Source organism: Phoca vitulina, unplaced genomic scaffold (genome assembly GCF_004348235.1).
Source record: "Phoca vitulina isolate PV1807 unplaced genomic scaffold, GSC_HSeal_1.0 scaffold48, whole genome shotgun sequence".
Taxonomy (NCBI): domain Eukaryota; kingdom Metazoa; phylum Chordata; class Mammalia; order Carnivora; family Phocidae; genus Phoca; species Phoca vitulina.
The window spans coordinates 9,007,353-9,033,915 of record NW_022589751.1 but is presented as its reverse complement, the minus strand read 5'-3'; the positions used below and the strand labels follow the sequence as shown (position 1 = coordinate 9,033,915).

At 44.3% G+C, this 26,563-nt stretch overlaps 1 protein-coding gene and 1 non-coding gene across 4 annotated transcripts in view; both read left to right on the top strand.

The window, feature by feature from the left end:
- The first annotated feature begins 11,322 nt into the window (after nucleotides 1-11,322).
- On the top strand, nucleotides 11,323-11,425 carry LOC116649625. The gene has a single exon (XR_004302706.1). It is a non-coding gene; the product is annotated as a U6 spliceosomal RNA (small nuclear RNA).
- Nucleotides 11,426-15,867: 4,442 nt separating this feature from the next.
- Nucleotides 15,868-26,563, top strand: part of BLNK (B cell linker) — an 80,919-nt gene continuing 70,223 nt past the window's right edge. For 2 of the 3 annotated variants that reach the window (XM_032432433.1, XM_032432431.1), the window contains exon 1: nucleotides 23,542-23,743. In XM_032432433.1, the coding sequence (XP_032288324.1) occupies nucleotides 23,697-23,743 (47 nt within the window). In that variant the 5' untranslated portion in view covers nucleotides 23,542-23,696. Of the gene's footprint in view, nucleotides 15,917-23,541; nucleotides 23,744-26,563 lie in introns of those variants that run through there. The other variant, XM_032432432.1, reaches the window with a different exon arrangement.

Here is a 26,563-nt window from a genome sequence, read left to right as displayed (position 1 = left end):
TAAGCTTCTATGCTGTTTGGGTAACTATGATATGAATCTTCTGCCATGACCACCCTTCTCCACTCCACACGTTCCCAACTAAATGTCTCTTCAATATGAGCAAGTATAATACAGTTGCTAAGGAACCAGACTACCTGAATTCAACACCCAGACATTTATGAGCTGTGTGACCTTGGGCAAGTTACCAAACCTCTCTATGCCTCAATTCCCTCATCTGTGCAATGGGGATTATAATGATTTCTATCTTACAAGTGGTTAGGAGGACTAAACACTTCAAAGGGTCCTGGCATGCAGAAAGTCCTCAGAAGTATTCACTGTTCCTGTAACAGCCCTTCTTGTTCCCCTCCCTGTCCTTCCCCTCAGTCCCCATACACTTGAGAGGTATTTCCTCAGAGTACTTCCCACTGGCCTTTTGATGTCCCTAGACTCTTCCAAAAGTGGTGTCAGGCCCAGTGAGGAACAGACTCAGATCTCAAAGAGACTAAAGGAGTGCCTGCCATAATTCCCAACATGGGTTCCGAGGAACGCTAGTCTCATGAAGTGTTCTGGGCAAAACAAGAAGTTCTGTAGTGAATTAAATTTAGGAAAGCCAGACAAACTATACAATTTGTGTTAGAACATGAAAGTTTTTGAGAAGCCTTGCAGTCAAGAAATCTTTTAAATTTTGTTTAGCCCCATGTATTCCCAACTCGCTTGTACTTTTGTTTGCTTGTTCTCTAAACACTTGTAGCATCTTCTTGAACACAACAAGTGTTGACGACCACATATGCACTAAGCCTGGGGGCCTGGAGTTAGGCCTGGTAACCACCTGCCACTCACCAGGTATGTGATCTGGGGCAAGTCACTTAACCTACGGGATCCTCAGCCTCTGACTTGTAAAAATGGCAATTCTGGTGCCAGCTTCATTGCACTGTAAGTGAGGGATAAGAGAACATAAACATACCCGCCTGGCCCCCTGGGGGGCTTGTCCCTATTCTACTCTCGCCTTCACCCTGACTCTCCCAGGTGCCAGCAGACATGGCCGGTGCTCCTGGCTTGGGTAGGCAATGCCAGGATGCCAGAAGGAACACACCTGGTCGTTGACTGCCATTGTCACACCCCTATGCAATCATTGCCCTTCTCAGTTTAATGTTGACTTGTTCTTCCATTTTGGATAATACTTGATCTCCTTATGATCATTCTTAGAGACCTTTACGAGTGTGAGCATATGGGGCAGGAAAGAAGGGAGAGGGTGGCTGGTTTACCCTGGTTTGGTGGAGAAGTGGGCCTCTTCTCATCAACAACAGTATTTTTATCCCTAGCAGTCCCATTGCTCTATTTTTGTGTTTTAGAAGAAGTCAGTTTGCGAGAGAAAACTTCTGCTTCCGGTAGTTTTATTTTCTTTTATATATCAAATATCTTGTATCATCTACTCATTTCAGCTGTAGATCTGGGAACTCTGCCATCCCCAAATGTGCAGCAGGGTTCTGTTTTGGTTTGGTTTTTTACCGAACACCAGTTTCCTCTGCTGCTTCAACAGCTGTGCTTGGTTCTTGGCAGCAAATGTTTTCTGGAGTTTCGAAGTGCCTCCCTGGGATGACAAAAATCTTAGAAAATGTGCTTCTTGTCCCTGAGAAGCAATTTCTAGCTATGGATCCTTCATGCTAGTAAATATAAGAAAACTGTATTTCAGTTATGACTTGGGGTTTCACCTTTGTCCACAAGGTGAGAAAGGATGGAAAGAACAAGGAAGTTGATGGAAACAGCAGCTTATTTGTTCTAGTATTTATTCAAAGATATTTATTAAACTCAAGCTGTGCACAGGATGGTGGGTGAAAGCATGGGTATCAGGCGTGGAGGAGAGAAAGCATGGGTACTTGCCTCAATGGAGAGTTTGAAAGGAGAGTTAGGATTTTACTTGCAAAGAATTGGGAGCTGTTTGAGCAAAGGCAGACTGTGACAAAATGGTGCCTTAGGAAAATTAATCGGGCAGTAATGAATGGATGAATGGAAGGGAAGAAATTAGGAGACATGGTGATAATCTAGGTGCAAGGTAACCGAAGGCTGAACTGGGGTAGCTGAAGGAAGTCTGAACAGAACCTGAAAGGAGAGCCACAGGAGCTGATGACTGTGTCGTTGGCCACTGGATGGGGCGACCAGGGTCAGTAATGGCCCCAGGACACCTGGCGAGAAGTCCTCCAGTAGTGCCAGTCCCCAGATGATTTCCAAGTCTTTATCTCCAGCCCATTCCACTCTCTTGAGTGCCAGGCCCATTTAGGTTCCTCTTACAGGTCTTACTCAAAATGCCTAAAGCAGAACTACAGGCCCACACTCCCCAAACTTCTCCTTCCATCTCTTCCCCAGATCCTTTTAGTTGTCTCCTTGTCACTTGATGGTGTTCCTGAGATAACCAGTAACATCTCTGTCCCTTCTGCATGACACACCAGCAATAAGCACGGGGGGCAGGTAGGCAGCCGGGATGAATGTTAGACAGCAGGCTGGCAAAGTTCCAGAACATTTAGCCTTTGGCTTTGGTCAGCGGGCACTGACTGGCTCCACCATGCCACATGACCTGAGTCACTAGATGAGCTTCATTTCTAGTAAACAGGAGAATGGGGCTTGATTCTTTAGCTCCTACCTTTGGGACCCTATAATGTCATTGAGAAGTTTTATGATATCATCACGTTATGATGATGGAGTAGCAATCACGGTCATCTGTAAAGGTGTCATGCTTTATGAAGGGCTTCAACGGCCATCCTCATGCTCACTCTTCAGAGCACCTGGAGGGTATTTAAGCTGCCCCTCTTAAAATCTCCCCATTGGCAGAATTCGAGGAAGAGAGGCGCGGGGAGGCTCAGGAATGGTGCTCACAGAGGAGGGAGCCCACTGTTCCAGGGTGAGGAGGCATGCACCAGATCTCTGAGAGCACTGAACACCTGAGTCGGCACCGGGCACCAGGAAGCTGGGAGAGTTTCTGAGCAGGACAGTAGCAGGAACAAGTCAGCCCCGCGTGAGGTGTAGAGCATCAGAGAGGGGAGTCCTCAGACAGGTGGAGATCCAGAGCTCTGACTCCAGCTGGGAGACCATTGCAATCAGCCAGTAGAGAGCTAACGAAAGCCGAAACTGGGGCCACTCATTCATTCGTTCATTCACCAATATTTATTGCTTGGCTACTCTGTTCCAGGAACTCTTCTACTCAATAAGAAAACAGAGTCAATAAACCAGATTATCCCTGGTCTCATGGAACTTACATTTTATTAAAGAGAAACAGACAATACATACAATTAATAATGAATGAGTAGGCCAGATGGTGGTAAGTGCTATGGAAAGAATCAAATGGATGGGGAGGGGCAGTTGGGGTGCAATTTTAACTAGGACAATCAGAAGGACTCACTGAGGAGATGACATTTGGGCAAAGGCCTGAAAGAAGCTAATGGCAGTGGGGTTGGAGACTGGGGGTTAATGGGACAGAAGGAGGCAAATCAGGAAGGAACAACTTTGAAAAGAAAGGATCTGGAGTCATTTAGACAGTGAACTGGAGAACAATAGGATCACAACCAAAACTGTAAATAGATTTAAACCAAATTTGGAATGTGTTTGGCCTTTATATTTGAAAAGAGTCATTTGAAGATTTCACTTATTCTTTACCAGATTTTATGGGGCCAATTCTATGCTGTAGCAGTATTTGTAACTCTAGGGGTTTGAGATGGTCTTAGGTCAGAGGAGAGGAGAAGCAGAGGTTGATGTTAGTAATACGCTTCAAATTCCCGGATGCTCCTCGTCGCTTAGGAATGGACTGTTGCTCCGTCCCGCCGTAAACATCACCAGGGTCGCAGATGTCCCACCCTTGGCTGCTGGCTGTACTGCCTACAGCCCCCTTTCAGGACTGAGGCACACGTTTCCTCCCCTGCAGGGAGTACTTAGAGCTGGTGGCTCACTGCCAAAGGGAGCCACCTGGCCTAAGGGCAGAACACTCCTGGGGGACAGCCACATCCAGTTACTGGTAGTGGGGTGGGGGGTCGGTTATGAAGGCCAGATCATCTTGTTTCAAGGGGTGACAACTCTGAAGTCACCCGTCCCGCCCCCCCCCTCCAGCTCTAGAGCATCCTGTGGGATCGGCTGAGGCCTGTGTTCTGTCTACACACTGTGGAACAACTGTTCCCTCTACTTGGGTCACTTCCTTCACCCCCAACAGACGTTGATCCCATCAGCATCCCCGAAAGGCTTCCTGCACACAAATCCCCATTTCAGGATCAGCTTCCCACAAACTCGTCCTAAGAACACACCTTTGCCACTTAACCTATTTTGATAGTCTTCTACCTTTCTTTAAGACAAGCTGTGCTTATCTTCCTACTGAGGTCAAAACCGTCCCTAATGACAGGCTTAGGAAGCTTTGAGCTTCCATCCAGAGAGGCCCATGAGACCTGGTACGCAGAAGAGAACAGCTCAGGCCCACAAGTGTTTGTGCCAAACCATTTCTCTAAAGCTGGTTTTGCTGGGGATGCAGCCAAAACCCTTTTATTCCCTGCCAGGAAGTGAAAGTCTTTTATCACCACCTGGGAGGAAAAAGGGGTTCAACCGCTCAGGCTCAGTAGAAACAATCTTACATTGGTGAATAGGGTAGGAAGCTCGGTTCTGGATGCAACAAGTTTGAGAAATTTATACTGAATGTGGGTTTCTCAAAGAGAATAATTTGGGGGAGGGGAGTAAGCACTCACTTTTGCCACGTTAATTTTTTTTCATGAAGGTTTGTGAGCAATTGTTTACTTTCTAAAAATAACAGAAAATTTTATATTCAATGTTTTAAAATTATGGAGACTATAGTTTGGCTTCTAGTTATGTGCTAAATGATGCAATTATATTGGACCAAAGTGTTTTAACTTGTATAACTTTATGCTCTTGTGGTGCAAAAGAGCCTGGTTCCTTTCAAAAGTTTTCTGAGGTGGCAGGTTACTTAGTCTCAGAGGAAATACACCTTTGTCTGAGCTCTGTTAAAAAAGGCAGAAGAGTGTCCAGCTTAGAGAACTACAGCTGGAGTTTGCTTCAGACAGCTTGGGAGGAGGACATGGGGAGAGAACAGGGAGAGTTCCAGAAAAAAATCCAAGAAAAGCCCAGCAGCTCTGAGAGGGAAACTCACTAAATTCTAGATTTTAGAGTCTCCTGGGATACCGGGGCATGGTGGGTGTCTTAGTCAGTTTGGGCTGCTTATAATAAAAATACCATAGACTGGACAGCTTAAAAAACAGAAATTAATTTCTCACAGTTCTGGAGGCTAGAAAGTCCGAGGTCAAGGTGCTGGCCAATACAGTTCCTAGTGGTTCCTGGTGAAAACCCACTTCCTGGTTTGCAGATGGCTGCCTTCTCACTCTATCTTCACATGGCAGAGAGATTTTGCCTCTAATGTCTCTCCTCATAAGGGCACTAACGCCCTTCATGAGGGTTCCACCTCCATGACCTAATGGCCTCCCAAAGGCCTCACCTCCAAATACCACCACACTGGGGATTAGGGCTTCAGCATGTAAATTTTGGGTAGACACAAACATTAGGTCCACAACAATGGGTAAAAAATAAAAGTAAAGCCAAAAAAACACCATTTACTTGTTACATGCAAACACTGCTACATAAATATTTGTTCTCTACTGAGAACTTTCATTCATATCCCTGGCTACAGGGTAGAACTACCTGAGGTATTTTTGTTTTTGTTTTTTTAAAGATTTACTTATTTATTTGAGAGAGAGAGAGTGGGGGGAGGGGCAGAGGGAGCGAGAGTCTTAAGTAGAGTCCGCACTGAGAGCAGAGCCCAACGCCAGGCTCGATCTCACGACCCTGAGATCATGACCTGAGCCAAAACCAAGAGTCTGACTCTTAACCAATTGTACTACCCAGGTGCCCCAAACTATCTAAGTTTTTAAAATATCGGGGACCAGGCTCCATCCCAGGCAAATGCAGGCTGAATCTCAGAGGGCGGTGGTGAGGCTAAGCATCCGTGGTTTTCACCAAGCACCAGTTATCCTTTTGTGCCTCCAAGGCTGATGCAACTGCTGGTTTAGAATCTCACTGTGGATGGGCGCCATCGCCAACCCTACTTTGTCCGCCTTCCTAGCAAGCTAAAAAGACTCCTTTCTTACTCCCTTTTGATATTTGGACTTGTTACATGAAATCACTACTTTTCTTTTTTTTTTTTAATTGACATATAAGGTATCATTGGTTTCAGAGGCACAGGTCTGTGATTCATTAGTCTTACACAATTCACAGCGCTCACCACAACACATACCCTCCCCAATGTCTATCACCCAGCCACCCCATCCCTCCCATCCCCCTCCACTCCAGCAGCCCTCAGCTTGTTTCCTGAGTTTAAGAGTCTCTTATGGTTTGTCTCCCTCTCCGGTTTCATCTTGTTTCATTTTTCCCTCCCTTCCCGAATGATCCTCTGTCTTGTTTCTCAAATTCCTCATATCAGTGAGATATGATACTTGTCTTTCTCTGATTGACTTATTTCACTTAGCATAATACGCTCTGTTCCATCCATGTCATTGCAAATGACAAGATTTCATTTTTTGATGGCTGTGTAATATTCCATTGTGTATATATACCACATCTTCTTTATCTATTCATCTGTCGATGGACATCTGGGCTCTTTCATAGCTTGGCTATTGTGGACATTGCTGCTATGAACATTGGGGTGCAGGTGCCCCTTTGGATCCCTACATTTGTATTTTTGTGGTAAATACCCAGTAGTGCAATTGCTGGGTCGTAGGGTAGCAATATTTTCAACTTTTTGAGGAAACTCCATACTGTTTTTCCAGAGTGGCTGCACCTGCTTGCATTCCCACCAACAGTGTAGGAGGGCTCCCCTTTCTCCGCATCCTCACCAACATCTGTTGTGAAATCATTACTTTTAATGTTTTCCTCAACATTCCTTACAACTCAAACTGCTCCATCCAGCACAAGCAGGGCTTTGGGAGAAGGCACTCTCGTCCTTTGAGTCATAGCTCCACTGTGTCAGCACCACGTGAGACAGAGCTCCCCAATGCCACAGGACACACGGCCACATGCTTCTCCCATATACCCAGGCGCCATCTTGGGAGTAGTACATTTTCTGGAGTTATCCAAGCAGAAAGAGAGCTACTTAGTGGGACAATTTAGATTGGACTGACATGGTCAGATGGGACTAAACTTTAGTTCTTTTCCCACATTACAGCAAGAAGAAGGAAAATCAGCTCTTCTATAGACAAAATAACAAAGCTCACATTTTCTCTGTACACACAAGGTAAGCGATGTTGCATCCTGACACATGAGCTTATAAATCCATTTGCGTATGGCCCTGGGTACATACACATCCACACACTGTAAGGCAAGCTAAAGCAAGGCAGTGTGAACAAGATCCTAGAAGAACAGGCCGGCAGTGGGCAGCACCTGGCAGGGTCTGGGATTCTGGCGTCAGAGAAGGAAGGCCAGCTTCTTGCAGGCAAATCGTGACACACACATATGTGAAATGCTGCAAAATAAAACCCATCAGTGGTACTATTAAGGAGCCAATTTGCCGGGAGCTCGCACAGCTGTTTAGGGAGCTGACCAGACACAGCCCGAGCTTCATTTCTAAGGACCGTTGCCCCATGCATGGAAGTTCTAGTTGTTTCCACTTGGTGTCAGTATTTTCTACCTTAAAAGGTCTCTGGGTAAAAATTAAGCAAAATTCCTGTTGAAGAAAGTCTGGAGCATTTGGTTGTGAATAAATTACTTTATTAAAAAAAAAATGTTTCCTATGCTTCCCGTGGTTTCACAACTTGGGCAGCGCAGGAAGGTAACTGTGGTGCTTGGGAAAACCACGGATGCTCAGCCCTACCATTGGCCTCGGAGATTCAGCATCCTTTTGCCTGGGATGGAGCCTGATCCCTAATGTTTTAAAAACTCAGGTAGTTGTTCTGTGTGGCCAGGGACCTGAACCAAAGTTTTCCGCAGAGAACGAATAGTTATGTAGCAATGTACACATGTAGCAAGTGAGCCGGGTTTTTGCTTTTGCTTTTGTTTGTTGCCCATTGTTATGGACTGAATATTCGTATTTTCCTGAAACTCACTCCTTCGTTTCCTGCTTTGTAATTTTTTTTTTCTCTGTGCAGAGAAAAGGCGGCATCTTCTTTATCTGCAAAGGCTAGTGTAGGATTACCCCATTCATTCATTGGATCAACAAATTATAAGGATCAGCATTGTGTCACGTGAGTCCCTCCTTTTTTGGAGCTTTTGGGATTGCCGATGGCATCATAAAGGGGCAGAGGAAGCTGCTGGAGGCAGCGGTTCTGTAGGGAAAGAGGTGGGTTCTGGCTTTGCCACTTAGCAGCTGTGTGGCCTTGGGCAAGAAACTTAACTTCTCAGAGCCACAGTCTGCTGTACGTAAAACATGTATATTATACAATTTCTTCCAGTTCACCGTTAAGTGTTACTCATGCTCACAGGTACTCACTAAATGTCTGTTTAGCATGTAGGCAGGGGCTGCTCTGGCCTTGGCCTCCTCAGCTCTGGTGCTGAGCGACATCATGGGGTTTGGAGCCAAGTTTAGGTTCACCATCCGTCCTTGGTGACAGGTAATTGGTGGAAATCCCCCATATGTGCATTTAAATTTTTATAGATCTTTTTTTTTTAGAAGATTTTATTTATTTATTTGAGAGAGAGAGAATGAGAGAGAGCACATGAGAGGGGGGGAGGGTCAGAGGGAGAGGCAGACTCCCTGCCGAGCAGGGAGCCCGATGGGGGACTCGATCCAGGGACTCCAGGATCATGACCTGAGCCGAAGGCAGTCGCTTAACCAACTGAGCCACCCAGGCGCCCAATTTTTATAGATCTTGCCCATCTGCAAATTGTTCTCCATTGAGGATATACTAATTTACACTTAGATCATACAGCAGAGAGGTGGGAATGGACCCATTTCCTCTCCTCTTAACACCCAGTGTATTATCAGACTTTGGGATCTTTGCCAATCGGACATGCGGAAAAAGGTATCTCAGTGGAGTTTTTATTTGCATTCCCCTTAATATGAGTGAGTTCGTGCATCTTTTCCGTCTCTTTAAGTGCTCTAATTCTGCAAACCATCCGTTTATATCTTGTGCCCATTTTTCCACTAGGTGTGTTGTATTTTTCTTATTGATTTCTGGGATTTGGTTACCTATTACAAATTTAGCTTTTTCCTGCATATAGTTTGCAAATACTTGCTCATATTTGTCCTCTGACTTTCGATTTGGTTAATGGTGCTGCCTTTTAAACATACGGATTTTTGGGGCGCCTGGGTGGCTCAGATGGTTAAGCGTCTGCCTTCAGCTCAGGTCATGATCTCAGGGTCCTGGGATCCAGTCCCGCATCGGGCTCCCTGCCCCTTGGGAGCCTGCTTCTCCCTCTGCCTCTCTCTCTCTCTCTCTCTCTCTCTCTGTCTCTCATGAATAAATAAATAAAATCTTTAAAAAATAAAAAATAAAAAAAATAAACATACGGATTTTTTTATGTAGCCAATATATTGATCTCTTTTATGACTTCTACATTTTGTGTCAGACTTGGAAAGCCCTTTTCCACTCTGAGACTCTGAAAGGAAAACTAAATCCGTGTTCTCCTTTAGGTTTTTTTATGGTTTTATTTTCATGGTTACATCTTTAATCTGCTTGGAATTTATTTTTGTGTACAAAGTGGGGTATGGGATCCAAGTCTCTTTCCCCCAAGTAGCTTCCTAGTTGTCCTAGATTCTTTTATTAAATAATCCATATTTTCTCCACTGATTTGAAACCTACTTAAGTTTTGAAAGAAGGTCAGAGACTTCTAAATTTGGCAGCAGTAGAATTTCCAAGCTGCAAGACTTTAGACTACGCTTGTAGCTCTTTCTGAATTGTGTCTCTTGTCATTTGGAAAAAGAAGAAATACAGGTGCATTGTTCTGAAAATGTAGTTCAACAACCAACTGTGTGGGAGAGTGGAAAGAACACAGACTCCCAGGTCAGAAAACCTGACTTCACTTCTCCTGTTGAGTAATTGTGGGCCAGTCACTTAACTGCTCTGTGCCTCAGTTTTCTCCTCTGTAAAGTGGGTCTAATAATAGCATCCATGTCATACTATATTGTGAAGTTAAAGTGCATTAGTATATGTGAAAAAGCTTTATAAACTATAATGGTCTGTGGCACATTTGTTATTTGAATTTTTACAGGTTGGTACAGCATTGCCAGTTAATTTAGACAACACAATTCTAGATTTTTAAATTTATTAACTTTCTGGAAATCTTTCCAACTTCTTTGGAGATGGTTAGTTTCTTTCTCCTTGCTGGTGAGTTTTGTGGGTTTGCTGCTTTTTTGCTTATTAGTCTGTTTTCTGACAGCCTCTGAGTAGAGGAAGGAAGAGAAGACTAGGAAGTTAGATCATCCATTGGGTTTTGAGGGAGAAGGAGGTGAATCAGCATAGGGGTGAGGGGAGGGAGGGAAAACCGGAGGGAGAGGATGAGTTTATTTGCAATCTTGTAAATGTAATTATTTCCTAGAAAATGTTAACACTTGCTGCTTTATAATTTAATTTGCAGCAAAGGTTTGTGGGCAGTACAGAATAAAGGCTGAGCGTCAGGTAATACAGTGCTTGGTCAGAGTCCCTTGTCTTCTTAGTGTCCCCAGCTTCCTCATCTCTGAAGCAGCGACACGCATAAATGCAGGCCTCATGCTCACGTGAGACTAGATTGAAGATTGGAGTAGGCAACTGAGGAAAAAGTGTAAATATGTGATGGTGGCTTGTGTTTGCCCGCAGGGAATGCAAGCTGCATCATCTGCAACCAGTCCTGCTGGAGACAGGTGTGCCTGAGTCCCGGCCATGACCCTCCCCCGTTCCTGGGGACAAATGCCCCTCCCCACTTTGAAGCCAGCAGAAGTCTGGGCAGAGGAAGATGTCACTGCTATCCTGCCAAGTTTGCAAGAAACTTCATGGGACAATGACTCCATTATCACAAGGGGAGGAGAGATTGCCCAGGAGGACAGGGGGTGGGGACACTGGATGTGGACTTGGTAGGGGTTGGGAGAGGGGGTTGTCCATGAAACCAGCAGCAGGAGAGCCAGGAGAGAGTGAAACTACCATTTGGGTAGCAGGTGTGGGGCACTTAATGAAGAAAAATGCGACTGTGATTTGAGTTGTTGGAACCAGAGAAACCTGTTCTTCAGGATGCACTCAGCTGTAAACCTGGCTTTACCCCGCACTTATGTTGATCAGTTACAGTGACGCGGTGGCTAAGGCGGATCACGGTTCCCAGCACACAGAGCTCTTCCACATGCCTTATTATAGATGCTTCCAGCCCCGGGGGAAGGGCGACTTCAAAAGGCCTTCCATTCGCTCGCTTTGGCAGCACATGTACTAAAACTGGAGCGATGCAGAGAAGAGTAGCATGGCCCCTGCACAAGGATGACTCGCAAATTCGTGAAGCCTTCCTATTTTTGAGAAAACAAATGCTGCACGTCTCCAAAGACAAGATTCCTTCCATGTTTGGCACATTTTAAGTGTATTTTGTTATGTTCCAAAAATCTGAGACCAGATCACCCAGAACACCCCATTCATCAGTTGGCCCAGGTGCTGTAACGAATTACAGCATTTTCTCTGTGTCAGTCGTTATAAATAAGTGAGTTCTCAGGAAGTGTATTGGAAACCACCACAGAATGTTGGCACTTTTTTGTGAGGTCACATTATTACATTTTCACTGTGAATTTCTGGTTAATTCTATGCCAGCCTAGGGAATTGTCTGTGTCTCTGCGTGCGCACTCTCATTCATAAAAACCCTCCAGCAGGGCCAGCTCCGTGGGAGTGTGTGCAGCCGCGCCCTCACCTAGAGCCCCACCCTCAGAAGAGCCCTCTGCTTGGTTCAATGTTCTGCTGTCACCGTCTTGAAATTCTTAATAATTTTTGAACAAGGAGCCTCACATTTTCATTTTGCATCAGATCCCACAAGATATATAGTCAGTCCTGCTCACTATGAAATATTGGACTCTGCTCAGAAGGGCAAGTTAGCTTTTTTTTTTTAATTTTTAATTTGGTAGTTACCAGTAATTTTTTTAAATGCCTACCATTCAGAGAAAGGGGAACCCTCTTACACTGTTGGTGGGAATGCAAAATTGTGCAGCCACTCTGGAAAACAGAATGAAGGTTCCTCAAAAAGTTAAAAATAGGACTACCCTAAGACCCAGCAATTGCACTACTGGGTATTTATCCAAAGGATACAAACATTGTGATTTGAAGGGGCACATGCACCCCAATGTTTATAGCAGCAATGTCCACAATAGCCAAAACAGGGAAGAAGCCCAGATGACCATCAACAGATGAATGGATAAAGAAGATGTGGTGTATATATATACAAGAGAGTATTACTGAGCCATCTAAAAGAATGAAATTTTGCCATTTGCAATGATGTGGATGGAACAAGAGGGTATTATGCTAAGCGAAATAAGTTGGTCAGAGAAAGACATCATATGATTTCACTCATATGTGGAATTTAAGAAACAAAGCAGATGAACATAGGGGAAGGGAAGAAAGAATAAAATAAGACAAAAACAGAGAGGGAGGCAAATCATGAGACTCTTAACTCTAGGGAACAAACTGAGGGTTGCTGGAGGGGAGGGGGGCGGGGGGATGGGATAAATGGATGATGGGCATTAAGGAGGGCACTTGATGGAATGAGCACTGGGTGTTATATGCAACTGATGAATCACTAAAGTCTACCTCTGAAACTAATAATACGGCATATGTTAATTTAAAAAATGCCTACCATTCAGGGATGCAGAAATTTATGTGGGGATGTTTATAGAAATAAAGAGACTGAACAGAGAAGGTCAAGGGTGTAGCAAAGAGCGGAAGCAAGGGTGGGAGAGTGAAATGAATCAAGTGTTGAGCCCAAGAGTCTTCTTTCGATGCAAAAAAGCAATTTGCATGGTCACCCCCTCTGATGCGTGCATTATCTGATGCTATTGACTTCTCAGGGAGACAGACTGTGCTCTCTTCACTGTGTGGTTTAGAAATTTTGGTGAGTCTGGATTTGTTTTGCAGCGGACTAGCGACCTCATCCTGGCGATCTCTAGACTCAAAGTAAAACAGCTGTTCAGTGGCTTTGACGCCTCCCCACCCCCACACCGTGCTTGCAGGTGCCTGAGCCTGTAATAATAAAGTTAAAAAACACGTTAGCCTCTTTTCTTATACTCTGGAAATACATACCTCTCTCCCTAAACTCTCAGCATTGCTATATTATATTTTTGGTCCCGGCCATTTCTTTCACCAAGTTTTCCCTTAAACAGATATGTGTTCGCCCAAGAGATGGTTCTGTTGCTTTAAGAGGGAAAAAATGTCACACTTGGTTGGTCTGAAAATGTAACACCTGGAGCCCATATTTAGAAATGTTCAGACACACACACACTTACCAGCCTTTCTCACTGAAGTGTGCAAAAGATCACAGGAAGCTCGTTGAGTTCAATCATTTATTTGTAAGTTGGTTGTTTGGAACTTGAAAGCACTTTTTCCCATAGAAGCAAAGCTATAAATTGGGCTTTGGTCCCCAGGCTTGAGAGACTGTTACAGAAATGTCTGCTGTGGGGATAACGGTAATTGAGCCAAAGAGAAAAGCTAAAGAAGTAAAACTTGTTTCCTTTGAGTGCCTCTCTGGAAGAGGAGCGGGTTCTGTGTAAGGAGGTGGTGGAAGCAGCTGGAGGCTCCCGAGGAGCCTGGGGGTCATGCTGGTGGTCCAGAGCCTTTGTCGATCCACTTTAAAGCCCGGGTGCTCCTCCTCCCCCGCACAACAGTGTACCACACAGGGCTTTGGTGTCACTCCCATGTGTGAGTTCTATTTTTGGCTCAGAATGGAAAGGAGAGCAAGAGAGGAGGGGAAATTTTCTTGAGGTATCTGGAGTTTGGGAAAAAGGGAGCAAACGAAGCTGGGTGACCTTGTGGTGCCAGAGCTCATGTTGTTCCCTTGGAAGAGAAAGTCCCTCTGTGTTCCTCTCCACAAGCTTCCTATTTGTATGGCAAGCTCCAGCCCACAGGTCCTTTTCTCTAGGGAGCTGTCCCCATTTTCCTAACTCCCCACTAGCTCTCAGTGGGCATATATATATATATATATATATATATATATATATATATGAAAGCACACTTCACATCGTTCATAATTATTTGTCTGTATGTCTCCCCCACTCGATTAGGAACCTTTAAAGGAAAAATAATTTAAATTCATTTCTAAAAATCTCAGGAACCTACACAAGAATGTATGTCTCCTTTGTCTATGTTGGAAGCGAACCATGAACAGTAAAAAATGGGACTAGGGGAAGATAGTGGGGACATCATCCCACCACAGGGGAAGATTGGAGACTGTGGGGAAGAGGTCTCAGATCAGAACCTACCCATCTCTCCCCATGTACCAAGAGCTTCACTAGTCCAGAACCACTTGCCTCTTGTCCATGAAGAATGGAAGAAGGAGACCTTGAGGTGGGTTGGGGACATAGATACTAAGTGTAAGCTACTGCTTTACAAGCCATGGGGGCTATATTTTGATCGTTCGAACGCTGGTAGCCATTCTCCCTTCTTCCAATGACAGCCCCTGACTTTCATGTGGGGATCATGGGTGGGCCTCTGACCCAGCTCCAAGATGGAGGGTGGGTATCACTTTCTCCCTGGCCTTGGTGTTGGCTCTAGGGATGGAGATGTGGCAAAAATATTCCACTCGGGGTGGATCGCGCACTTTTGAGGGTGCTGTCACCATCCTGTTGTACTTGAACCTGAGGCTGACGCAGCCAGAGTGGTGGTGTGTTGGTGAATGTTTAATAATTAGCCTTCAAACAAAAGCCCAAACAGCCCTGACTTGCAGTGTCTGCCGACTCCTGTGATGTAAATACTTTGACCATGGCTGCTTTCAAGCTCCAACAGTGTCGCTGAACGTGGAGTTGGGAAGAGATGTGCAGTGGCAAACTGCTATGTCGTCATCCTACCTTAGAGATAGATACCATAGGGGTGAGTAATCTCAAGAGCATAGATACTAGCAAAATGTATTAAAATAACCAGAAAGAGATGAGTTTTGAATATCTATTACCTTTGTTTTAAATATAACTTATTTAATTATAGGCTTATTTAATTTATTTTTCAAGTAATGGCTATATTAACAATAGCTTCACAACATTTCTGAAAATTTAATTGTCTTTCAAGAGCTGGTATGAGCTTGATCCTGCAACCCAGTGAGCCAGAGCCACCTGGCCACCTTGAATGTTACTACATTATTGTTAGATGACTACATCATTTCTAATTCTGCACTATTGTAAATAACTCTACACTCAGGAAAAAATTCTAAAATTCTATTTTATTCTTTTGAGCATATTAACATTTTACAATCCAAATTGCCTTCTAGGATGTTTCTTTCAGTTTGTAGCCCTGTCTGCCACAAGGGTACCCATTTAACAATGCCTTTGACAAACTTGAAGCTGATCACGTCTTAAAAGCTGAACCAATTTGATAGGTTAAAAAGATGGTACTTATACTCGCTTTATTTTGTTTCTTTGCTTTAGTGAGATTGTGAGCTTCCTTATCAGCCATTTGCAGCTCTTCTTTTGTGAGTTAACCTTTTGTGCTCTCTGCTCAATTTTCTATTGGGCGATTAGCCATTTATTGATTGATTTGAAAGATCTCTTTAGATAGTAACGTTATAGAAGTTTCATAAGATTTCTTTATATAACATGGCTTTCTATTAATAATTGTTTCATTTTACACGAGGGGTCCTCTGACTTACAGGAAATGTTGAAATCACAGGAGACAGGAAGTCATGCTCTGGGAGGATGATGGTGATGCGCTGAGTTTTCTCATTATAACTCTAAGGCTGGCACATGCATGCTGGTTCACATTATAACTCCAGTCTGTCAATCCTTCATATACCATTTCTTAAAAGGGAATTTGAATTCTTCCATGAGGTAGGTGTAACCTGAGGTTGGAGATGTGAAGATCCATTTAAGCCATTTCACTTTGGGAACAAAATTATTAGGTTAAATAATTGTAAATAGAATAAATAAAGAGAAAAGCACGTACATTTTTTCATAAGCAATCTGATTCCTTGTTCTGATTCAACATGTCTTGACCACAGACATTGTTGTCTTTGTAAAACAGAACGAACACTGTACGTCGGTTGGGAGTAAGGAGATCTTCATGCTATTGCTTTCTGCTATTGCTTTTTTTCTGGTTTGGGGTTTTTCTAAAATGGACTTCTGTAAGTCAGTTCACCCTCTGGGCCTTGATTTCTTCATCTTAGGGTTGCTAGATAAAATACGGGGCGTGATACAGTATTCGGGACATGCTTTTACTAAAAAAGTATCTGTTGGTTATCTACAATGATCTGGGCATCCTATGTTTTTATTTGCTGAATCTGGTAACTCCTTCTCTCAGGCCTGTTCCAGACCTGAGAAATTATGATTGAATGTAAGGCCATGAAATGTAACTCAATCTCAAGGCACTTTGCAGTCTCGGTAATCTGGGTCCTGCACTGCAGTGGGGTACTGCTGTCTGGAGGAACCGTCCCGGGGCCAGCAGGAAAGGAAACGGTGAGGCACGAGAAGGCCAGGGCTCTGGGTGCAGTTAGGTAAGACATGCCACTGGGAGCAGAGCAATAATGTGCAAGAGACTGTAGGATTGGTGACCACTGATCTTTTTACTCTCTCCCTCATTTTGCCTTTTCAAGAATGTCATCTGGTTGGAAGCAAACAGGTTGTAGCCTTCTCAGACTGGCTTCTTTCCCTCAGGGATTTCAGGTGCACTTCAGGTCCCTCCATGTCTTTTCATAGGTTGACATCATTTCAAAAATCCTCATACGTATGTTATTACTCAAAGTAAAAGGAGTGAGTGGAATTTGAGATTTCTTTGCAGTTATTTTCATTCTTAGAATATATTTTATTGAGGATGTACAGAGAGGACTGTGTGCAAGACTCAAGATAATCCTCTTCTCGGGGATATGTTACCACTTACATGCATTGTGTCTGTTTATTTTCATAGGTAAGGTTTGCCTTTTTAAAATGTTTGCCGTACTTTTGTTTTTAGGATATGTCAAACCTAGTTTATATTTCGAAACTCCATAAAAAGATTCAGAGAATCTGTATCCATCCTTATCACTGCTGCTGTTTCCAGCTCCCTTTTGCCTCCTGTTGGTGACTATTTTCATTAGCCTCTGGTTTATCCTTCCCGTGTTTATGTTTATTTTTGCAGTAAGTGTGTGTCTATAAACTTCCTCTATCTTCTTGTTAAAAAAAAAAAAAAAAAAAGCAGCTGACACTGTCCAGACCTTGCGTATTCTACTACCAAATCTGGGAGCTCACACCTTTTGGTATGGCTACACTGAACTCTGCTATAAAGATGGACCAAAATTTGTTCAACCAGACCCCACTGATAGCCGTTCAGGTTTCCCGATCTTTAGCTGGTGCAAGTAAAACTGTAATAACTGTGCACAGATGTGACGCGCGCATTGCGCGCGTGTGTGTGTGTGGGGGGGGCATGCATGTGTATCTGCAGGGGAAGGCCCTAAAGGTGAGATGGCTGAGTCAGAAGGTCAGTTCATGCAGTTTTGTTAGGCATGGCCAGCGCCCCTCCATGAGGACTGTCACGTGCTGTCAGCAAAGGGTGCTGGTGTCCTCAGAGCGCCCTGCCATCAGACTTTTAGATTTTTGTCAATCTAATACGTGAGCCATCTCTTCATCATGGTGATCGCCTTTCTTTCCATAGAAGTGTGAGTGAGCATCTTTTCATCTGTTCAAAGACCTCTTGCTGTTCCTGGTCATGGTTTTTGGCTGCCTTTTGTCTTGGTTTTTCTTTTTTCCATCTCAATTTTTAGGAGCTTTTTATCTATTAGGGATACATAGCTCTATGATCTCTGTACATAGTATCAATATTAGAATTGTCTCTAGACATCTCTATATTCGTTATCTGTGACGCATAGTGCAGCACTTTACTCCCAATTTGTCCTTTGTCTTTTGATGCTGCTTATGATGTTTTCTATGCCATGAAAAATTTCTTTGTTTCTCTGGTTAAATTTATCACTCTTTTCTTTTATTGCCTCTGGATTTTAAGTCCGAGAGAAGGTTGTCAAATTTAACTGTTTTCTTCATTCTTACACTTAGCTCTCTGATCCATGGGAGTTGCTTTTGGTAAGTGGTTTGAGGTTTGAATCTAGTTTTATCTTTTGGCATCATATTGAATTTATATATTAATTGGAGATAATGGACACCTTCATGATATTGAGTCATTCTACCCAAGAACATGAAATGTCTCCCCATCTGCTCAAGTCTGCTTTTGTTTTGTAGCCCTTTAAATCCAGGTGGACTGCCTGGGTTGGAAGACTAGGAACTAGTCAAAGTTCACTCTATAAAAGATAACAGAAAATTATAATCAATCAGAGCATCTGCTACCAAAGACTTCTGGTCTCTGGGAGCTCAACCCCTGGAGGCTGTGCGCCTTACCTTGCTCTCCACATCTCTGAAGCTCCCATTCCTTTGCACAGAGCACTCCACATCCCCACCCTTGCCTGTTCTCTGGCTTCATCACAGTCCTGACTCATGGGAACAACCTGGCCTCCCAATTGCCTCAGACTCTTCCTATCTGCTTCCCATCCTATTCCTGGCTGGTGGCTGGGCTGTGGGACTGATGAGGAGAAAAGAATGTTTGAAAACCCCCAAAGGCGGGGCGCCTGGGTGGCTCAGTGATTAAGCATCTGCCTTCAGCTCAGGTCATGGTCCCAGGGCCCTGGGATCGAACCCCGCATCGGGCTCCCTGCTCAGCTGGAAGCCTGCTTCTCCCTCTCCCACTCCCCCTGCTTGTGTTCCCTCTCTCGCTGTCTCTCTCTCTGTCAAATAAGTAAGTAAGTAAATAAATAAATAAATAAGAAAACCCCCAAAGGGATGCTCCCCTGCTGGGACGTAGTGAGGAATAAGATGGATCCTAAGGCAAGGCTCAGTCACAGAGAGACATGAATGACATTCGTACTTGGTTCTAGAAGAAAAGCCTCTGAAATCCTTAGGAAGAGTCATCAGCTGGGAATGTGGGCTGGGAATGCGGAACGAGGGTTGGCTACCAAGAAGCAGTGGGAGGCTGAGCCGTGATCCTGGTGAGCGCCCAGGCTGTCATGAGGGCGGGGTGATCGCGCGCATACTACAAAGGAGAATCTGGTCAGCAGATTGGCTCTGAAGGCTGGAGGTAAGGGAGGGGGTGACGGCACGTGGCCCAGGAGTTGTCCATCCTGCCAACCAGGGACTTGGGCCGATACAAGAGTAAAGGCTGTTATGGCCCAAGCTAGTCTGCTAGTGAAACAGATGTTGCCCTTCCAGGCCAATTTGACCTAAACCATCAAGTTTACTGAATGGGTAAAATAGGGAGCAGCTTTGTCTCATAGAAAGTGGAGCCTAGAGCTGCAAAGAGCCTGTGCCCATTTGCTGAAGTCACCGATGGGCTCTCTTCTTCCTTCTTTCTCCCTTCCTGATCCCCACTCCCCACAAAGGAGGAAAACAGCCTGTCAGCATCTGCCACACTTCCTTTTCTCTCTCTGCCTTTTCTGGCCTCTTCTGCTATTTTTCCCCACTTGCTCTCTGTGCCAAGCTTCCTCCCTCTGCTTCCTCCTGAGCCTGCCTCCATCTGGGCCCCTCACGAGCACAGCCCAGTTAACCAGGCGTAAGCCTCCAGTGTCTCAAAGCTGCCAGGGCCACTGCTCCTGTAGGATGCCCACCCCACGAAAGAGAGCCAGCACAAGAGAGGAAGAAAGACTGAATGGTTTGGGCATTAGGGGGCCTGGCTTAGGGAGCAGCAAGATGAGGTGGCCTTGGGTAAGTTATGTCACCTTTCTGAGGCTCAGCCTCCATGTCATGAATGGGAATGATAATAGTAGCCCCCCTCATAGTTGCTGTGAGGCTAACTATCGTGGGAGTAGGTTTTGGTTAGAACCACAGAACCGGGGCACCTGGGTGGCTCAGCTGGTTCAGCCTCCAGCTCTTGGTTTCGGCTCAGGTCATGATCTTGGGGTGGTGAGATCCACGTGTCAGGCTCCGTGCTTAGTGGGGAGTCAGCTTGAGATTCTCTCTCCTTCTGCCTCGGCCCCTCCCCTTGCTTGCATGCATGCGCACTCTCTCTAAACTAAACTAAAAAAAAAAAAAGGAACCATACTGCATAGCTCCAACATCACCACTTGCCCACTTTGGCAGTGTGTCTAAACCAGCCCTGCAGGACAAAAGCAATCAGCAGGTGGGTGGCAGAGCAGAATGGCTGAACCATCCGTTCTGGTGAAGACTTGGACTACATCCAGCCAAGGCTCTGTAAACTGCCACAACCACCTAGTCCCTCTTTGGGAAGCAATCCAGTAAACACCATCACAGGGTTCTCTTCTGGAAACCGTGAGGGTGTTTCCACTGGTGGAATCTGATTTCTGTGCACATGGGCCAGTGTCCAGATGCCAAGTCAAAAGGAGCCTGAGCTCTCCTTGAATCCCTTTTCTGTTCTCTAAAGATGAGAGGTTGAAGTCAGGGAGACTAAGTGATTCACCCAAGGTCATGGATAAGTTGTTGCCTCTATGTCAGAGCAGGACCCTCTGTTGAATCACAGACCTCTCTTGTGATGGCAAAGCCCTGTGATTCTCAGCTTTGACTACAGAAACAGGCTTGGGTTTGAGTCCCAGCTCTTCCATGAATGAGTGGCGGAACTCGGAGCCAGTTACCTAACCTCCCTACGATCAGTTTCTTCCCATGTGAAATGGGTGTCATCACATGGAAACATGGAAAGCATTCAGTGGCATGGTGTTGTTTGTTGTCATTCATAGATGCAAGGAAAGACCCAAGAGAAGCCAGGGTTGGTGGGGTCTCATCCCCAAGCTCCAGTATAGTGTCTTCTTGTTCTTAAGTCTCAACATCTCACAGAGCTGAGACTTAGGCTGTCCTGGCTTTGCCCCATAATTCTAGACCATATCTTCTTTTATTTATTTTTGTTAAATATTTGATACTTACAGTAGGTGCCTATACACCTGCCACTCAACGTAAGAAGCAGGACACCACCATTGCCTTTGAAGCCCTGTGTGCCCCTTCACTCCAACCCCTCTCCCTGGTGACCATTCACCTGATTTTTACGTTTATCATTCCTCCCTCTGTTTGACCATATAGGTGTGTGTCTTTTTTTTTTTATGATTTTATTTATTTATTTGTCAGAGAGAGAGAGAGCACAAGCAGGGGGAGCGGCAGGCAGAGGGAGAAGCAGGCTCCCTGCTGAGCAGGGAGCCCAATGCGGGACTCGATCCCAGGACCCGGGGATCATGACCTGAGCCGAAGCCAGACGCTTAACTGACTGAGCCACCCAGGCATCCCAGGTGTGTGTCTTAAATAATATATTTGTTAGTTTCACATGTCTTTAGCCTTAATATAACTGGAATCATGATGTGTAATCTTCTTTAACCTGCCTTTATTGCACAAATTATTTTTGTTATTTAACCATACTGATGCAATTGTACTTTACTCGTTGTCACTGTTGAATAGGACTCCATTACATCGATATGCCACAATTAATGTGTTCTTTCTCCTATTGATGGGCAATTGGGTTATTTCCAGTGTTTTTAAATTTTCTATTAGAAATGGTGCTTCCAAAACAATTCTTGCACATGACCTTGGTGTACGTGGTATTTTCGCACTGCTTTGTCACGTCTATGGCCCAAATTGCTTTGGTAATACCAAAGTGTTTCCAGAGTGATTGTACTTTCTTGAATTTTTATCAACAGTGTATAGAGTTCCAAATTTTCTCTAAGGTTGGGATTATCCTTTTCTCATCTGTTCATCTAGAGATTAATTTTCATGTCCACTGTGCTGTGTAAATTGAGACTGTTTATTATGGTACGTTGTTCTCCATGTGTTGTGGAAACCATGTCGTGCGGCCTCATTCTTTTTACGAGTCTTTAGCTAAGACCTGGTATCCTCAATCTCCAGGCTTGCCCCGATCTTCTTGGGAAGCTGGTTATAGCTACGGAGCAGGCACGGCGACCTGGAACATTATGGCGGTCACGCTACACACCACATGGGGCAAAATGTCCAGTCTGGAAAAGCAGACTCTCATTTTTATTATGTCAGACTAAATACAGTAAAAAAGAAGAAAGAAGTGGCTGTAAAAAGAAAAAGCAGAAGTGTAACTCTTGCCCCTGCTTTTTTTTCTTTGGGGAAATAAGAAGTTGCCAGTCCAGGTGTGAAGCAGATTTGTTGGTTGAGAGAGAAGTCAAGTGGCTGATGGGGTGCACTTTACAGTAATTTAGAAGAAACAGGCTGGCTATCATCATCCTATTTAGTGAAACTTGATTTTCTTGATCCTTGATGACATCGTAATAGCCTTCGCCCTTCCGGTCTACTAGTTTCTTCCAGTTAAGAACTATGGCGAGAGGGTGGGCGAGGCTGTAGAACTCCTTCGGGATGCACGACAAGATATCCAGGGTAGAAAACTGAGCTTCTTGTTTGGGGAAAATAAACAATTGGAAGAGGCAAGTGCTTGCATTTTTCTCATGGAAGATTGTCTGCTCCCTTGCTGGCCTGGCCAACTCAGTGGCTTGGCCAAGCAGAAGGGCCCCACCCTTTAATAGCTCTGAGGATTCTGCTCCTGAACATCTGGTCGAACTAGAAATTCAGAGGCAATACATGTATGTGAATAATCCAGATTTACCTAGAGAAATACAGAACCTCTGTTTGTACAAAGAAGAGATACAGAGGGGAAGAAATCCATCTACCACTTCCACCCCTGCCAGAGCCACTGCTGCCTTCCCCCACTTCCTTCCCTCTTCTCTTCACTACCCCCCTTCCCCTCCTCCTCTTTCCCCTTCTCCTCTTCACTCCCCCCACCCCACCTCCTTCAGGTCTCTCCTTTTGTCTCTGCCTCCCATTTCCCCCTCTATCTTCAGCCAGGCCTGGAGTAACAAGAGGAGTACTCGGAGTCTCTACTATGTCCTTTCTCTGTATTCTTCAGACCCAGGAGAGGGCTGGTCACCTGAATAAATGTAGTAAGTGTGCATCTTCTTCACAAAGACGAGCAGGGTTTTCTTGCTGGCCACAGGGACGTGTGCCCAGACATAAAAGGAACTGTCCCTCTCATTTTCCTCCTCCCTGACCTTAAACTCCCTTCTGCTCTCTAAATGACGGTACAGAAATGCCATTTTGGTATCACGGTTCTTTAAGTGGAAAAGTTTATCCATGGATTTATGCAAATGAGCAGAAAGTCCCAAAGAGACCTTCTGATGGAATTGATTATTCTGCTTTTCCTTGAGCCCAGGAAGCTACTGGGGACAGAATGACACCTGCTGAAAACAGGGACTATATGTGTTTGAGACAACAGGAAGTAGTGACCAGCCAGAAGCCAGTCCTGGTCTGGTTACAAATCTGGTTATAAAAGAAAGCAGCTGCAAAGAAATTTGCATGTCCAATAGGTTTCACTATTAAAGTTTACACAACGTGGAGTAATCAGCCAAGCTGGCTGGCTACCCAGATCACATGATTATGTAGAAACATGAAACTTGACTATGTGCTCGAGCAAGTTTTACTTCTCCCTAGTGTAGGGCGTTTGCCAGAAGCCTGCACTCTCGGAAATCAGACTCAAGTGACTGGGACCCTTGAGATCAAAGGCTTACCATGCTTCTCCCTAGGAGGGCCAGGGACTGCTGACGTGACCACTGACTGTTATTCGTGGGTCTTATAATTAACAAAAAGAATGGACAAGCTTAATAAAATAACTGTCCCTGCCAGTCAGAAGTTGAGGTAAGATTTTCCCCAATCCAATACTTCTCCTTCTTCTGCTGCTTCTTCTTCTCCTTTTTTTTAAAATGCTCTTACTGCATGTGAGAAATACTAAAATCCTGGAATACTTTGCTAGTTGGAAGGCAGTGGGTGGCAATTGCTATAGGGAAGTAGACTGAGTTTTTAAAGAAATATGTAAGAACAAGTGGGCTTATTCTAGCTGGCTTTTGCCTTTGAAAGATTAAGGTAGAAAATTCTGGAGAAACAGTAAAAAAAAAAAAAAAAAAAGCCAAGGGCTGAGATTCTACTAAAGGTCAGCTTTCGGAGTCTGAATACAACAAACTAGCCTAAGAAAGGGTTTGTCTAATCTGAATCCTTAACTATTTCCTTGTGGATTAATATTGAATGTTTAATGTTAAGGAATGTTGTAACTGTTTGTGTTCATTGTAGTTGTACTATCTCTTATTTATTTTGTGGGTGTATATCACAAGTGCTTGGGGACATGATATCTATTTTTCCAGTGTTCTTATGTCAGTATAATAATGATCTATAAAAAGCCACTTAGAAAGAAAAGCCCACAAGTGGCCCAAGGAGCAAGAATCAAAAAACTCCTCTGAGCTATGGAAAAGACAATGTCCCAAATTTTGATTTTGAAGATCTTTTTTTCTCATTGTAACAATATCATAGTTTTTGAAGATTGGAACTTTTAAATGTTCAATGAGTGTCTCATATTCCAGCTACCGTTTACACTTCAGTTTCCAATGGGTGATGTGACACATGCAACAAGTACGTTTTCACAAACAATAAGGTGCCAGGGAATTAGAGATTTTGAGGCAAAATGTAAGAGAAATGAGTCTGGAATTGGCGGCGAGACTGCCCTTCACAGTGAGAATATGGATCTTACACCTGGTAGGTGCTTGGTAAATGGTGGTTTGAAATGAACTGCTGATCTGGGACGGGTAAGCTCTGTTGGCTTGGTCAGCCATTTCAAGGGCGTGTTGGTGAGTGCTGTGGTATGACCTGCGCCGACAGGGGACAAGAAGGCAGCTCAGGCTTTCTCTTGGTCTGGAGTCACTACACCCTCATGGGAGGGGGGCAGGTGAATCAATGAAAGTAGTAAGTGACTGAATGAGTGTAAGAAAGGAATTGGAGTAGCCAGGAAAGATTTCATGGAGAAGATGCTTCAAGAGCTAGGTTTGAGAGGTGGGTGAGACAAAAGTAGTGTAAGAACTGGAGGAAAAGCAATGAGCTGGGAGAAAGGAAATAGAGAAACTGACACTTGGGGCTGGCCTTGAGCACAGTTTATTGGTGGGATGATGAAAGTATTCTGTCCAACAGAGACTATGGAGTAGGGTATATGGGACCAGAAGGTCCTGATAAGGTAGGATGTGTAGGGTGGGGCCCGCTCACAAAGGACGGTGAGGGCTCTACCCATGGGGGGGTTAGAGAATGGTTTATAGGGTTAGAGATGTCACGGGTGACAGGATGGACTAGAGGGGCAGGGAGCTGGGGGCAGGGATATTCTGTAATAGGGGCAGTTCAGGAACATGAACATCTAGCATTATGGGCCTGGACTTGGGACACAACAGTGAGAAGGGAAAGGAAAGGAGCAGTAGGAAAGACATGCCAAAGCAACTAACAAGGCATGGATATTATGGCTTCCCTCAAATGAGCAAGAGGGTTTCACAAAGTCCTTTCCAAACATTCCATAACCTGGAGCCATAGGAAGTCTTAGAACCCCTTTTAGGAAATCCATATGGGAATTTAAATAAAGAAAGGCAATAGAACCTGAATCACTTTATGATCCCCCCCCCCAACCCCCTCGGGACAAAGTGCAGCTTAATCCCAGAGTGGTCAATAGGCAAGATGCAACCATAGATTATAGGGTAGGAAACCAAAATTATATTGTGGATAATCATACCCTACACTCATCTGCTTAGGCAGAAGTAACTTTTTTTTTTCCACTTGGTTACTCAGTTGTCTTTACAGAATTGGCCTGTTTTGGTAAAATATGCACTGTTGACGTGGAACTTTTCAAAGAAATGAAATTGTAAACACAATGGACTTGAAGCACCACCTTAAATCTTTTCTGTAATTAGATGGGATGACGAGGAATAAGGAAATGAAGTCCTTGATCCCTGTGTTTTGCATCCTCTGTCCTGACTAGTTAACACCAGTTCAGAAGGTTGCCTAACTGCAATTATTTGGCACCAGGTAACAGTAGAAGTGAAGAGCTGTGTTTATATTCTTAGGTTTATCAAAATTTATATGAGGATTTGCATAAATTCTTAGCCACAAAAATAGAGAAATAGTGAGTGTCCATCAAGGGCACTTCATGATCCTGGCACATTAACAATTATTGGCTTAAAAATGGTAGTCATTAATATCATTGTTATTCTTTCTTATAAATTCCATAGGGGCACAATTGATACCATAAACATTAATCCTTGATAAAATTTATGTTCATTTCAGTTCTTCTTTTTAGCTCTTTTGGTTGTGTTTCTTGTGGATTGTGACACCTGCGGCATTTAGCTTTGCAAGGGCCGTAGACATGACAAACACCCCTCCTCTGCCTTATTCCAAGTGGCTAATACAACTGTTGAGCACAGCAGAACCCTGTTTTGGGTGTCTGGGTCTCACCGCTAGGCTCTCACTTGGAGATCTAATTTCACAGGTTCTGGGACATGACTTATCTTCTCAGGTCTTGGAATCCTCAATTGGAATTTCCAGTTACTTGATTTTTCAAGTTCAGTTCTTCAGAGACAAATTCACTGGGGTGTCTGGCCAGCTCAAGTGGTAGAACATGTGACTCTTGATCTCAGGGTAGTGAGTTTGAGCCCC